Source organism: Budorcas taxicolor, chromosome 21 (genome assembly GCF_023091745.1).
Source record: "Budorcas taxicolor isolate Tak-1 chromosome 21, Takin1.1, whole genome shotgun sequence".
Lineage (NCBI taxonomy): Eukaryota > Metazoa > Chordata > Mammalia > Artiodactyla > Bovidae > Budorcas > Budorcas taxicolor.
The window spans coordinates 29554076-29567052 of record NC_068930.1 but is presented as its reverse complement, the minus strand read 5'-3'; the positions used below and the strand labels follow the sequence as shown (position 1 = coordinate 29567052).

The window sequence follows — 12977 nt, the reverse complement described above, 5'->3', positions numbered from 1 at the left end:
TGGAGACTCAGACAGTAAAGAATCTGCCTGCAATGCGGGAGACCTGGGTTCAATCCCTGGGTCAGGAAGATCCCCTGGAGAAGGAATGGCCACCCACTCCAGTATTCTTGCCTGGAGAATTCCATGGACAGAGGAGCCTGGCAGGCTAGAGTTCATGGGATCCCAGAGTTGGATGTAGCTGAGTGACTAACAATTTCACTTTTCTTTCACTGGAGTGACAGGATTCTTACTACCAACATTTATTTATATTCCACTTTGTTCTTGGAAGAATTAAGGTAGCTAGTTTTTGTCCATTGTTTTTCTTTAACCTATAACAAGACATTAGGATCTGACACTGAAAAGGATTCTTTCTGTCCACTTATGTCAAAGCACCATTCAACAGGTGGAAACTGAGATCAAATTCTCATGAATGACAACGGCTTCCTTACACGGGAGAAATCTTGCTCTCAAGTTAATTAACAGAGAAGACAATAAACCAAAATCAGGTATTTAGATAGACATATAGATAGATAGATAGATAGATAGCTAAATGGTTAAATAGATCATTATTTTTTTGCACTGCTGACAAATATCTGAAACTATGGAGTAGGTGCTGGAGTAGTTGAGAACACCTCAGAGCCTTTATCATATTATCGGCAAGCTTTCAAAATCTTTTTAAAGCCATTGGAAATGGCTGGTGTTATTGGTGCACAGCAACCACGGTTTATAGTTAAAAGGTCAAAGTTCTGCCATTGTCTCTACTCAAGGCACAAGGACAAGTTCCAAAATCAACTCATGGTAAAAGGTGGAGGATCCGTACTACCAGGAGATAGAAGATGGAAGAGATGACCCACACACCAAGGCAAGAATGGGAGGTCCTTTGGGATACCTTGACTTTCAGATGTTGAGCATACATCATTAGCGAGCAGCCCTCCCGTGGCTTGGGGTGGCCACTGAAAGGTCTCCTAGCCTGAAGACCTTGGCCTATTAAGCAAAGAGGTCACTTCATGCCATGGCTGACTTGGCAGTCCAGTACCTTCCTACCCTGGGCACCAGGAAGAAGGTCCGGAATGTTTCCATGAAGATCTGCAACAAAGAGCATCATGATGACTGAAGGGCAAGTATGAAAAGTCAGTAGCCCTTGATTACAGTCAGCAGAGAAGTAAACAGTAACCCCCTGTGGAAACATACCCTGTTACTTCACCTGCAATGGTCTAGGAACATGAAGGAAGAGAGAACCCAGGCTTTTCTTTCTCACCTTGCTCTCTCTTAGCTTTCCTTTAAAGAAGTATGTATTAACCATCTCCTCTATAGCATATTCTCCACCATGAATGGAAAGAATCCAACCAATTAATCTTCCTCTTTTTAATTATTTTTTTTTTTGCCTGGAATTCAGTTTGTATCTACTGGTCATCCATTACATTCTTTCAGTAGGAAAAGATATTGCACTTCTTAAAATTCATCTGTGTCATTAAGTCAAAGCTAGTAGGTAGGCAGACATCTTTCTAGAATGAATATTTTCTGAAGACCATCATCACCATTTGCAGAAAAGCCTCCACGATTTCTGTTTCAACAAGTGGTGCCTGACCTGCCACGTGATTTTAGACTACAGAGAAAGATGTCAGAGGTCACGAGCCATTGGCAACAACGCCTCCAGCAGCTCATGATTTCATCGTGCAGATGGGCACGACGATCACCAGAATGACTGTGCACGCAGCCGCAGCAATCAGAGCCGCTATCTTGCAGACCTTGGCTCGTCTGAATTCGGCTTCTTTCCGTTTTAGCAATGAGTCGTAGCCCGGGGTATAAATGTCTTCCATCCAATACTCTAAGTTGTTTGGATTTAAAGATTCTTGAGTCTAAAAGTGAAGAGAAGATGTTAGAAAGATGGTGAATATTTGTAAACAGGTTCATCATCCTTGAAGCATCTCAACTGGTGCTTGAAGCACCTTGAAGGTGTCTGCAACTGGCAGCGGTGTCCAAGCTGCCCACCAGCCCCTCCTGAGATGGACCACCAAGGACTCGGGGTCCTGCACACCCCAGATTGCACCTGTCCCCTCTTACTACAAAGGTCATGATGGTCTCGACACAGGAAAACCCAGAGGTTTTCTGGGGACAAGCAAAACAGGGCCGAGACAAGTGAGAGTCTACACTTCAAGGGTGCACAGCCAAGAACAGGCTGGCCTCACTGTCGGGGAAGCAGGGAGGGTCACTGACAGATATTCTCCACTTACAGTCCTTAAGAACAGAGCCGTTTGAAGAAAGGCTGTTCTATTACTCTGATTCACTTTCCAGTTCTTCAGAAAAAGCCTCTACTGAAAAATCAAAGGCACCTCCCACAGAAGCAGCTCAAACAAAACATAAAATATTTCCATCTCAAACATCTGTCTAAGCAGGTCAGGCCACTGCTCAAAGGCCAGGTCTACAGACTGGCGGCAGACCACCCCCAGGCCAGGTGTGGCATCCCCAGTGGGTGGCCCCTCCCTGACATTCTGTCTCCTGGTCTCCCTGAGATTAACGATTGTCTGCGAGAGAAATATTGTATTTAACCTGTGTTGCCCATGAATCCTGTTCTCCGTGGATGGCTATAATCTATTTTCATAAAGAAAAGCAGTGTTCTCATTTTACAGCAAGCATTTAATAATGTGAGTGGCACATAAAAGCGGCAACACATTGCGATTCCAAGTTGAGGTCTCCTAAATCTCTGAAACACAAGCAAAATATCCATTTTGAAGATGTCCTCAGATTGGTCAATGCTGATAAAGAGGGGTGTGTTACAAATTATGTACACAGAGAGAGAGAGAATTACAAAACAAATGCTTCCAAAACTTAAAAAAAAAAAAACCTCAGTGGTTCCAGGTTACTGGAATATTGATGATTTTCTCACCCACGTTAGTCATTGTCCACCTGTCCTTCCAGAGCAGTTCTCTGTTCTTCTCCACCTTGCTCTGCACCCCTCAACCCCACCCAGATCTTGGTTCATATGGATGCATCCCTGGTGGGTTCCCTGGTGGCTCAGATGGTAAAGAATCTGCCTGCAATGCAGGAGACATGGGTTCAATCGCTAGGCCGGGAAGATCCCCAGAGAAGGGAATGGCTACCCACTCCAGTATTCTTGCCTGGAGAATCCCATGGACAGGGGAGCCTGGCAGGCTACAGTCCATGGGGCCACAAAGAGTCGGACACGACTGAGTGAGTAACACACACACTGGTGAGTTCAGTTGGTGGAGCACCAGTCCTCAGGATCCCTCTCTGATGGACTACATTTCTATCTGGCACCTGCTTTCACAGCTGTGGGTCCTGGTGGGTTTCAGAAATAGCTCCCATCTTTGGGCCTTCAGATCCAAGGGCAGCATCAGCCTCTCACTCATGCTGGTCCCTGGGTGCTTGCTGGGCTTTAAACCCCACCTACACTGATGCCAGCAGTCCCCTCCTCCCATTCCCATCCTTCCATGAGTCCGCCAGCTGCTTCCTGATGGGATGCTGACAGTCCACACACCGTGAACCCCTCTGGCATCTCTATTGCTCTCCTGCTACTAATGGCCTTCTAGTCCTGGGGCCAGCAGACGCCAGCCCAGGAGCTAAATTCAGCCCAACACCTGCCTCTGTACAGCGTACAAATTAAGAATGGTCCTCACATTTTTTTAATCACTGAAAAAAAAAAGAAAAGAAAAATGAAAGTCAGGGATATGTGAAAATCATAGGAAATTCAAATCTCAGCATCAAAAAAGAATGTTTTATCAAGACACAACCATGTCCAGTCATTTATTTAACACAGATTGTCCATGGCTGCTCAAGACTATTATGGGCAGAGCTGACCAGTTGAAGCCTAGGGTGCTGCAGTCCATGGAGTCGCAAAGAGTCGGACACGACTGAGAGACTGAACTGAACCGAGCAGTTGTGATGACGGAGATTGTAAGGACTGCTGGGTCTTAAGGTAGTTTCTCTCTGGCCCTTTAGAGGAGAGTTTGCCAACCTTTGTTCTAGTCTATTCAGCTGTTGTTTAGTCACTAAGTCATGTCCCATTCTTTTGTGACCCCACGGACTGTAGCCCACCAGGCTCCTCTACCCATGGGATTTCCCAGGCAAGAATACTGGAGTGGCTTGCCATTTCCTCTTTCACAGGATCTTCCCAACCCAGGGATCGAACCCATGTCTCCTGCATTGGCAGGCAGATTCTTTATCATTGAACCAACCGGGAAGCCCTTTCCTGGGTAGATTTGCTTTATGTACTGCGATTCAGTCAGTGAAATAAACTATTTGTAATTAGTTTTTTTCAATAACTGCAAGCTCTCATGACACCCAGTAGCAGAGAGGTGATGCCAAGTTTTCACGGGACCCAGGGAGCATCTTTGATTGACAATTACACCTGCTGAACACTGGAAATGGAAACGGTATCTTTGCTGTATCCTCAAGGTGCCATTGCTGGTGAATTTATATCTCGAAGCCAAGAGACAGAAAGAAGATGGTCCAGATGCCGAGGCTGCCCTAAGACAGTATCTGGGTCTCTGCAAAGAGATGGAAACTAGGAGGGTGGTGCCTTTCTGCCTTTACCAAGTTCCCGATACCTATTCTACTTTGCTGCAAACACCCTCAAAAGGCTATGAAACTCCTTGCTGTCTTACATTTTGTGAGACTAGATATATTATCCTCTACTTTTGAAAGTGATGTCACCTGAAGCTCTCTAAAGATCTTCAACTTTTCATAATTTCACTGTTGGTGCTTATAAATATTGGCACTTCAAAATCACATATATCTGTAAGAGCACTTCTCTCAGACTCAGCCTTCCAGACATTAAAAAGATGTTTCTCAATCTATGATTCATTCAGTTAACTGACCATGTCAAGGTTACCCCATTATACTGGTGAGACACTGATTATTCCTCCAGGTGAGTCATTCATACCTCCAGGTCTTCCCTGATTCGTGGCATCCTGATACTCAAAGAGCACAATGTGGTACCCACGGCAAAGTGTTAGGACCACCTCCAGGAGAAAAGAATCCTATACAGCCTGCTTGCCAGCAGGGTGGTGACAGGAGAGGACGTGGCCTGAAGGGTCAAGTGATAAGCAGCAGGCATGTGGACACAAGGTGCAGGAGGGGACAGGGGCCACGATATCCCCAGGGTCATCCTGATAGCACCACCCACCTGACTCTTAGGATTTGGCCAGAGATGCTCCTCCCCATAACTGCTGTCAGTTAGGGACCAACATAAACAAATGTCATTGTGGTCACTTTAGTGACACGAAGCCCCTCTATACTCTCACCACCGGAAAAATGAAATGGTGATGAGGCAACATAAGCGGAAAGAACAGAAGTCTTCTTGCTAGAGAGTCTGACAGGAATTCAGACTTGTTGGACCTGCAGCAAATTCTTGAGTTTCTTGGGCCTCAATTTCCTCATTTACCTGCTTGAGATGAATGTCATCACTCCTGCCTGCAAGCCACTGCACGTTGCATGAGAGACTGTGGTAAAAAAGCACCACACAGGGGCTTCCCTGGTGTCTCAGTGGCAAAGAATCCACCTGATAATGCAAGAGACATGGGTTCAATCCCTGGTTCGGGAAGATCCCATATGTGCAGAGCAACAGAGCCCGTGTGCCCCAACTACTGAGCCTGTGCTCTAAAGCCCACGCATCTCAACTACTGAAGCCCGCATATCCTAGACTTCAGGCTCCACAAGAAAAGCCACCACAATGAGAAGCCTGCACACTGCAGCTAGAGAGTAGCCCCCGCTCACCACAACTGAAGAAAAGCTTGTGCGGCAACAAGGACCCAGCACAGCCCAAAATAAATAAATAAACTGTTTTAAAAAACACCATACAGAGTTGATTGATTTCAGCATCCTTTCATCAGCCTAAATACCTTTTCAGTCCCTGATTAATGCCAGGTACTTTAAATACATTCTTCTCATGTCTCACAACACCACCACAAGTTACACATTATCATGGACAGTTAACAGGTGAGGGGACCACAGCTCAAACAGGTGAATGTTCCAGGCTGCACAGCAAAGGAACCCTGGATGAGAACCTGCACTGTGGGAAAACACATTCCTTTTCTCACCACCTTACTGCCCTTCCTGCAGACTCTTGGCTTCAGAGCGAGGCAATGTCAAGGGATACCTTGCCATACCAGCCTCCACCAGCATCTCCCCAGCTGCCCTTTAAGTGGTGGGGGCATTCAGGGACCTGGAAGTACGTGACTGGCAGCAATAAGACAATGACCTCGCCGCCCACAGATCTAACCAGCAGGTGAAGGCAAGGTGCTTCCCTGCTCCCAAGATGATGCAGACACACAGAGAGACGCAGCGTGGATGGAACCACCAAGATGCAAGTGTGGCCAAAACCCAGCCCTGCCTGTGGTTGAACAGCAAACACACCCTCTAGCCACAACTGCATTCACAGAGTTTCCAGGGGTGGTGCTTACCTGGGGCTGCTCCGTACGGAAACATAATCCATAGCTTGGCTCCCACCAACATGCTTATCCCACGGGCTACATGTGGAAGGAGAAATCAGGCTTGTGTTCCATTAACCAGTTGGGCTCAAGTCTTAGGAGCAAGCATGAGAATCTGCTCTTGGTACAGAGTCTTAAACGCAACGTTAGCAAATTGATGGCCAAGGTCAATCCACGAATGAAGCATTCCTGTTGCTAAATGTTTACAAGCCAATAAGCAACATAGCAATCCCCTGGTTACACATCTCTGCCTTATAATGTATTCAGGTTCAGTGTCCCATGGTGGGGACCAAGGGAGCTGAAGGGGAGGGAGTGAGTGGCTAGGGCATCCTTCATCCATTTCTGCATCCACTGGGGTGTGGCCAGGCTTCCCCTACCTCACCCCACCCTGGGCAGAGAGGCTCACCTGCAGGTCCAGGGCTGTCAGCTTGCCCTTGTCACCCGAATTGCGTGCATACTCCTCGATGGTCCAGGAAGGCTGGCCCCGCTTCACCTCTGCCAGCTCCGTGAGCCGCATGTCCGTGTACAGAGGGTTGCTCTTCATGTGGGCCTTGAGAGAGGCGGGGTAGGGGTGAGGGCTGAACACCTGCTCCACCAGGAAGCCGTCCTTGGGCTGCTTGGGCAGGCGGTGCTGCGGGGGGATGTCATACTGCCTGTCTGCCTGCAGAGGGGCACAGAGAAGTCCAGGAGGCCACACAGATGTGGTCAGATGTCACACTGGGCAGACCCCAGCTTTTCATCACTAGGTGCTGCCCAGGTAGCAACATGCAGTTATTCATGAGCAAATAGAAGGATTGCCTGTATTGGGGGATATTTACTAGGAAAAGCTTACAACATTAATACTACTCATATGACCCAACATTTCTGTGCCAGAAAGAGACAATTTTATCTAATCTTCACGCCATGGCTACTACTATTAACACACATTATTCTGGTAAGGAAAAGGAGACCAGAAAGCCTCAGTAATTTACTCCAGGGAGCACAGCTGCTAATGGCAGGGAGCTGGAATTTAAATTTAGCATCTGGCTTCAGAAAAGCCTTGCTTAACCACTGCATAGTACCGCCCCCTCTTTCTCTCCTTCCTTCTTTCTTATTTCTGCCACACTATCTGGTATGACAAAATCTTAGCTCCCCAACCAGGTATCAAACCCATGCCACTTGCATTGGAAGCACAGTCTTAACCAGTGGATCACCAGGGAAGTCCCTGCCCCCTCTTTCTATTACCAATTTCCACCTGGTCCTGAGGAGTAAGAGATATGGGTGTTTTCTCCAAGGAACTGGCCGAAATCACGGATGACACCCTGCTTCTTTGGATGGAAGAAGCCAAGTCGGAAAGGACATGGTCAGAGCCTCCACTGGTTTTCAGGAACATCTGCTCAGCCTTCAAGACAGGGAACAGTCTGGACCACACTGTGGAGGCAGGAACCTGCCTGACACCGCTGGCATCACTGATGCTCTCAGTCCCTAGTTATGAACCTGGGGCTCTGCTCTCCATGAACCCTGTTATAACACAGGTCTTCTGATACCTTCTAACTTCAGGCCCTCAGATCTCTGCACACATGTCACTTCCTCCAGGAAGCACTCCCTGACCCACCAAGACCAGGTCAGTGCCCACCTATGAGACCCCTTCAGACTGTGTATGGAGCTCATAGCCAGCACTGTCCCACTGAACTATGATGGCCTGTCCATCTGTCTGTCTGTCTCCTCCACTGGACTGTGAGTTCCTCAAGGGCAGAGGACTATCTTGATCACTTTTCAAAGCCACATTTGGCAAAGTCACACCACTAAGGAGAAGGCACTCCAAGCTTTATAAAAGGGATGGATACAAACACTATGGGGTTTTCCAGGTGGTGCCAGTGGCAAAGAACCTGCCTGCCAATGCAGGAGATGTAAGAGATATGGGTTCAATCCCTGGGTTGGGAAGATTCCCTGGAGAAGGGAATAGGTACCCAGTCCAATATTCTTGCCTGGAGAATCCCATGACAGAGGAGCCTGGTGGGCTACAGTCCAGAAGGTTGCAAAGAGTTGGACACAACTGAGCACATAACACAAGCAAGCTTTTCTGACTTAGAAAGTTACCCACTGCCCACACTTGCCCCCACTGCTTCTACCAAGGAGCTGCTTGTGTTCTCATCCAACAGTTCATCTGTATACCTAAGATAGTTTAAAAATAAAAGCTGGTATCTACTCTGCACAAAGATGACTAAAGGAGGGAAATCAGAGACCAGCAAGAAGCCCCTGGGAAGCTTTCAGAGGCTTTTGAATTAAGAGGCCTTAATTCTGGGGGCTAGCCAGCCATCTCATCCTCTGCCACCCCATTCTCCTTTTGTCTTCAATCTTTTCCAGTGTTGGGGCTTCCCTGGTGGCATAGAGGTAAAGAATCTACCTGCAATGCCGGAGACCCAGGTTCAATCCCTGAGCTGGGAAGATTCCCTGGAGAAAGGGATGGCAACCCACTCCAGTATTCTTGTCTGGAGAATCCTATGGACAGAAGAGCATGGCAGGCTACAGTCCATGGAGCCAAACAGAATCAGACACGACTGAGCAACTAAACAATGACAAAAACAACAAAGCTGTCACCCAGTTACATGACCTTAAGTGGGCATTACCTCTTTAGACTTCCGATGCCAGTCTTTACTGTCACCAGGACCTCGCTCTTTGATCTCCTCCTCGCTGATGCCCATGCGGTTGGAGTAAGTGATGGTGCGCCAGTCCCTGGGTGAGTTGGAGATGCTGGCAATCTTGGATTCTGTGGCACTGTTCTCCTCTGTCAGGGACCTGGAAGATGGCCTGGTGAAGAGGCTTTTTTTTAAGGCCTGGACACGAAGGCTTTCACTGTTGCTCCCACTGGCATCTGAGCAGCACCAGTCAGCCGTGTTCTCCAGCTTGGGCCCGTGGGCACCCTTGTGGGCACGGAACGTCCGGGGCGAGGCGCTCTCGTCAGACGGAGCCTCACTGGTCAGAGAATTGAGGTCAATCTGCACGCTCACCTTCTCGGGCTGCTGTATCTTCTGGTCTAGTTTATTGAGCTTGCCCAGGACCTGGGAGATCTCCTCACGCACACCCGACAGTGACTCGAGCTTCCGTTCAATCTCCCCGATCCTGAGCACCAGCTTGCACACGCTGGTCTTCAGCTCCTCTTCTGAGTGGTGGCTGTTTTCTGGCCGGCTGCCCTTCTCCCCTTGGCCGCTGGGGAGCCCATTGGCGATTCTGGTGAGGTGGTGCTCTGGCGAACTGTCACAGTCCGACTTGTGAAGCTGAGATAGGGACCCCGTGCTGTTGTAGCAGGATGACTGCATGACCCCCGTCGAGCCGCTGATGCTCATGTCATCAAGAAACCGGAAGATGTCGCTGATGTCATCACTGACCACCTCCGAGTCATCGTCGGAATGCTTCACGGCATGCCGGTCACTGTACTTGCCCTGCCCGGGAGTGCACAGGTCCTTGCCTTTTTTGGGCTCCAGCACATGCAGGTCAGTCTGGGTGCCCACGCTGCTGGTGTCTGAGCTCAGCTGCCCACTGGTGCAGCTGATGCTCTTGTCTTTAAACTTTTTGACTGGTTCATGCTTCTCCAGGTCTACAGGAGATGGGATCTCTTTAGATTTGAGCCCATTGGGCTTTGCTGAGTAGCCGACTGGGAGGATGGGCTGTTGATCCTGTGGTGTCAGGTAAGCGGGGCATCTGTCCGGGGTTGGGAAGTTGGGTGTCTGACTGCTGGAATTTGGATAACGGAGCTTCTCCTCGGAGGGGTTTCTGTTGGAAAAGGACCGTTCAAAGTCAGGAACTTCTTCAGTGTTGAGGCTCCAGCTTTTAGCTGGCCAGGGGGTCTGCTTGCCTGATTTGCCAGGACAGCGCCGGGCCTCCTGGGTCCCCATCACTGGAGTGGGTCCAAAATACGTGGAGGCTTGAAGGTCATCTAAGCTCTCGTGCTTTGCCCGCCTCTTGTCAGGAACCGGGGAGTACTCGGGGTTCAGGTACTGGCTGCTGTAGGGCATCTCAAAGCTGTGATGGGGGAAGGGCGTCTTGTGGGACTCCTTGCGGCCCTGGGATTTCCTGTGCTCGCTCTCGGCCTTGTTGGCCGGGCTGGCCAACCCAGGGGACACAGCCATCAGGTTGTGAAAGTCCTCTTTGAAGATGTTCCTTTTCTGGACACAGGACTGGACCACAAAGGGCTCGTCGTTGGAGATGAAGGTCTGCTTGATGCCCTGGGGGAGAGGCAGGGAGTCCTGATCAGACATGGACTCACTCTCGAGGTTCATGGGGAAGTAGGTTCTCTGCATCTCGCAGGGCTGAGGGCTGGCCATCGAGTATGGGGCCAGAGCCTGCAGCCTGTCCAGGGAAGCTGCCCGGTTTTTCACGTCTTTGCTGACCCCCAGGAGGAAGTCAGGTTCAGAGGCAGGAATGAACTGTGGACAGTCCTTGCAGTCCACCTTTCTGCACTTGGATGACTGGCGGGTGGGGTAGCCCCGGCTGAAAGGCCGGTCACTCAGCTCACAGTTGAGGGGCTCGCACTCTGCCGCGCTGCAGATCTCCGTGTCTGAGCGGCACGACTCAAAAGAGGCATCTTTCTTGTGCATCTTCTGCCGGCCTCCAGGCAGCTTCTCCTTGGCGGCACCCCCATTCATCTGGATCAGGTTGAATATGGTCACGATGTCCGCAGCCACCATGATTTTCTTGGACTGCTGGTTGTTTACAGCACATTTCATCTTGTCTTTGAATAACGTGGCTGGGAAGTTGGGGTCAAGACAGGCCGTATAGAAGAGCACGCTTCTCAGTTTCGCGAGCTGGGACAGATCGAAGCGGGCGCATAGGGATTTGCAGAGGTCCTGGTAGGAGACGGTATTTTGCTTGCTGTCTAATTCCTCCAAGATCTTCACCAAGAAGAGGGACGTTTCCTGGTTGGTCTCCATGGCTTAGAATTTCACAGGCTAGCTGGCGACACTGGAAACTTTGAGTCAGTTCTGCGGGACTGATAATATGGAAAAATAGTACGGAGGGGAAAAGAGGATTAGAAACATCAGTGGAGTTTTAAGTCAAGCTGGTCCTGAACCACGTAAAGAAATGCAAGGAAAGACTTTTTAATGCTTAGAAATGTTGTAAATGCTTTAAAAATATTTATAAAATACCACATTGTAATTCCCTTCCAAGGAACACTGGTCCTGGAAACTAGGAAATCTAGATTTTTGTCTTAACCTATTGATTAGCACTTAGATGCTGGGCAAGGGCTTTCAACTTTCTGGGGAACTACCTAAATACATTATGAATGACTAAAGGAAATCTACCTAAAGAAATTAAGGATGACTTTGATTTTGCATAAAAATGTTCACTGTGTACATGTGCAACTGATTCACTTTGCTGTACACCTGAAACACAACAATGCAAATCAGCTATGCTCTAATAAAATATTCTTTTAAATAGTTATAGTCATAAAAAAGATGCTCATTACAATGGTAATTATAATAATGAAAAATAAAACATCTTAAATATCTGAATATTCAGTTCAGTTCAGTTCAGTCGCTCAGTCGTGTCCAACTCTTTGCGACCCCATGAATCACAGCACGCCAGGCCTCCCTGTCCATCACCAACTCCCAGAGTTCACTCAAACTCACATCCATCGAGTTGGTGATGCTATCCAGCCATCCCATCCTCTGTGGTCCCCTTCTCCTCCTGCTCCCAATCCCTCCCAGCATCAGAGTCTTTTCCAATGAGTCAACTCTTCGTATGAGGTGGCCAAAGTACTGGAGTTTCAGCTTTAGCATCATTCCTTCCAAAGAAATCCCAGGGCTGATCTCCTTCAGAATGGACTGGTTGGATCTCCTTGCAGTCCAAGGGACTCTCAGGAGTCTTCTCCAACACCACAGTTCAAAAGCATCAATTCTTCGGCACTCAACTTTCTTTGCAGTCCAACTCTCACATACATATGTGACCACTGGAAAAACCATAGCCTTGACTAGATGGACCTTTGTTGGCAAAGTAACGTCTCTGCTTTTCTTCCAAGGAGTAAGCGTCTTAAAGCACGCTATGATATACAGTGATTTCTTACAAGCATTAAAACTACATTAATGTAGGACTTCCCTGGTGGTATAGTGGATAAGAATCCTCCTATCAATGCAGAGGATATGGGTTAGATCCCTGGTCCGGAAAGATTTCACATGCTGTGGAGCAACTAAGCCCCCACACCACAACTAGTGAGCCCCCATGCCCTAGAGACTGTGCTCTGCAACAAGAGAAGTTACTGCCATGAGAAGCCGGTGCACCACAATGCAGAATAGACTCTGCTCATTGCAACTAGAGAAAGCCTGTGCACAGCAACAACGACCCAGGGCAACCACAAAATAAATAAATTACATTAATGTATATCCTTACAATGGAATACTACTCATTAATAAAAAGGTACAAATTACCAGTACATGTAGTAAATGACATGAATGAATCTGAAATGTATGGTGCTTGAATGAAAGAAGCCAGACTCAAAAGGCTACCTATCATGTAGTGATTTTGTCGCTAAGTCATGTCCACTCTTGTGAATCCATGGACTGTAGCCTGCCA

General features: G+C 48.3%; 1 protein-coding gene across 1 annotated transcript; it reads right to left on the bottom strand.

The window, feature by feature from the left end:
- Positions 1–1640: 1640 nt before the first annotated feature.
- Positions 1641–11338, bottom strand: MINAR1 (membrane integral NOTCH2 associated receptor 1). Its single transcript, XM_052660158.1, has 3 exons — positions 9038–11338; positions 6835–7089; positions 1641–1838 (listed from the first exon to the last, which is right to left on the bottom strand). Exons 1-3 carry the CDS (start codon positions 11336–11338, stop codon positions 1641–1643), a joined length of 2754 nt encoding a protein of 917 aa, XP_052516118.1.
- Between the last annotated feature and the right edge of the window lie 1639 nt (positions 11339–12977).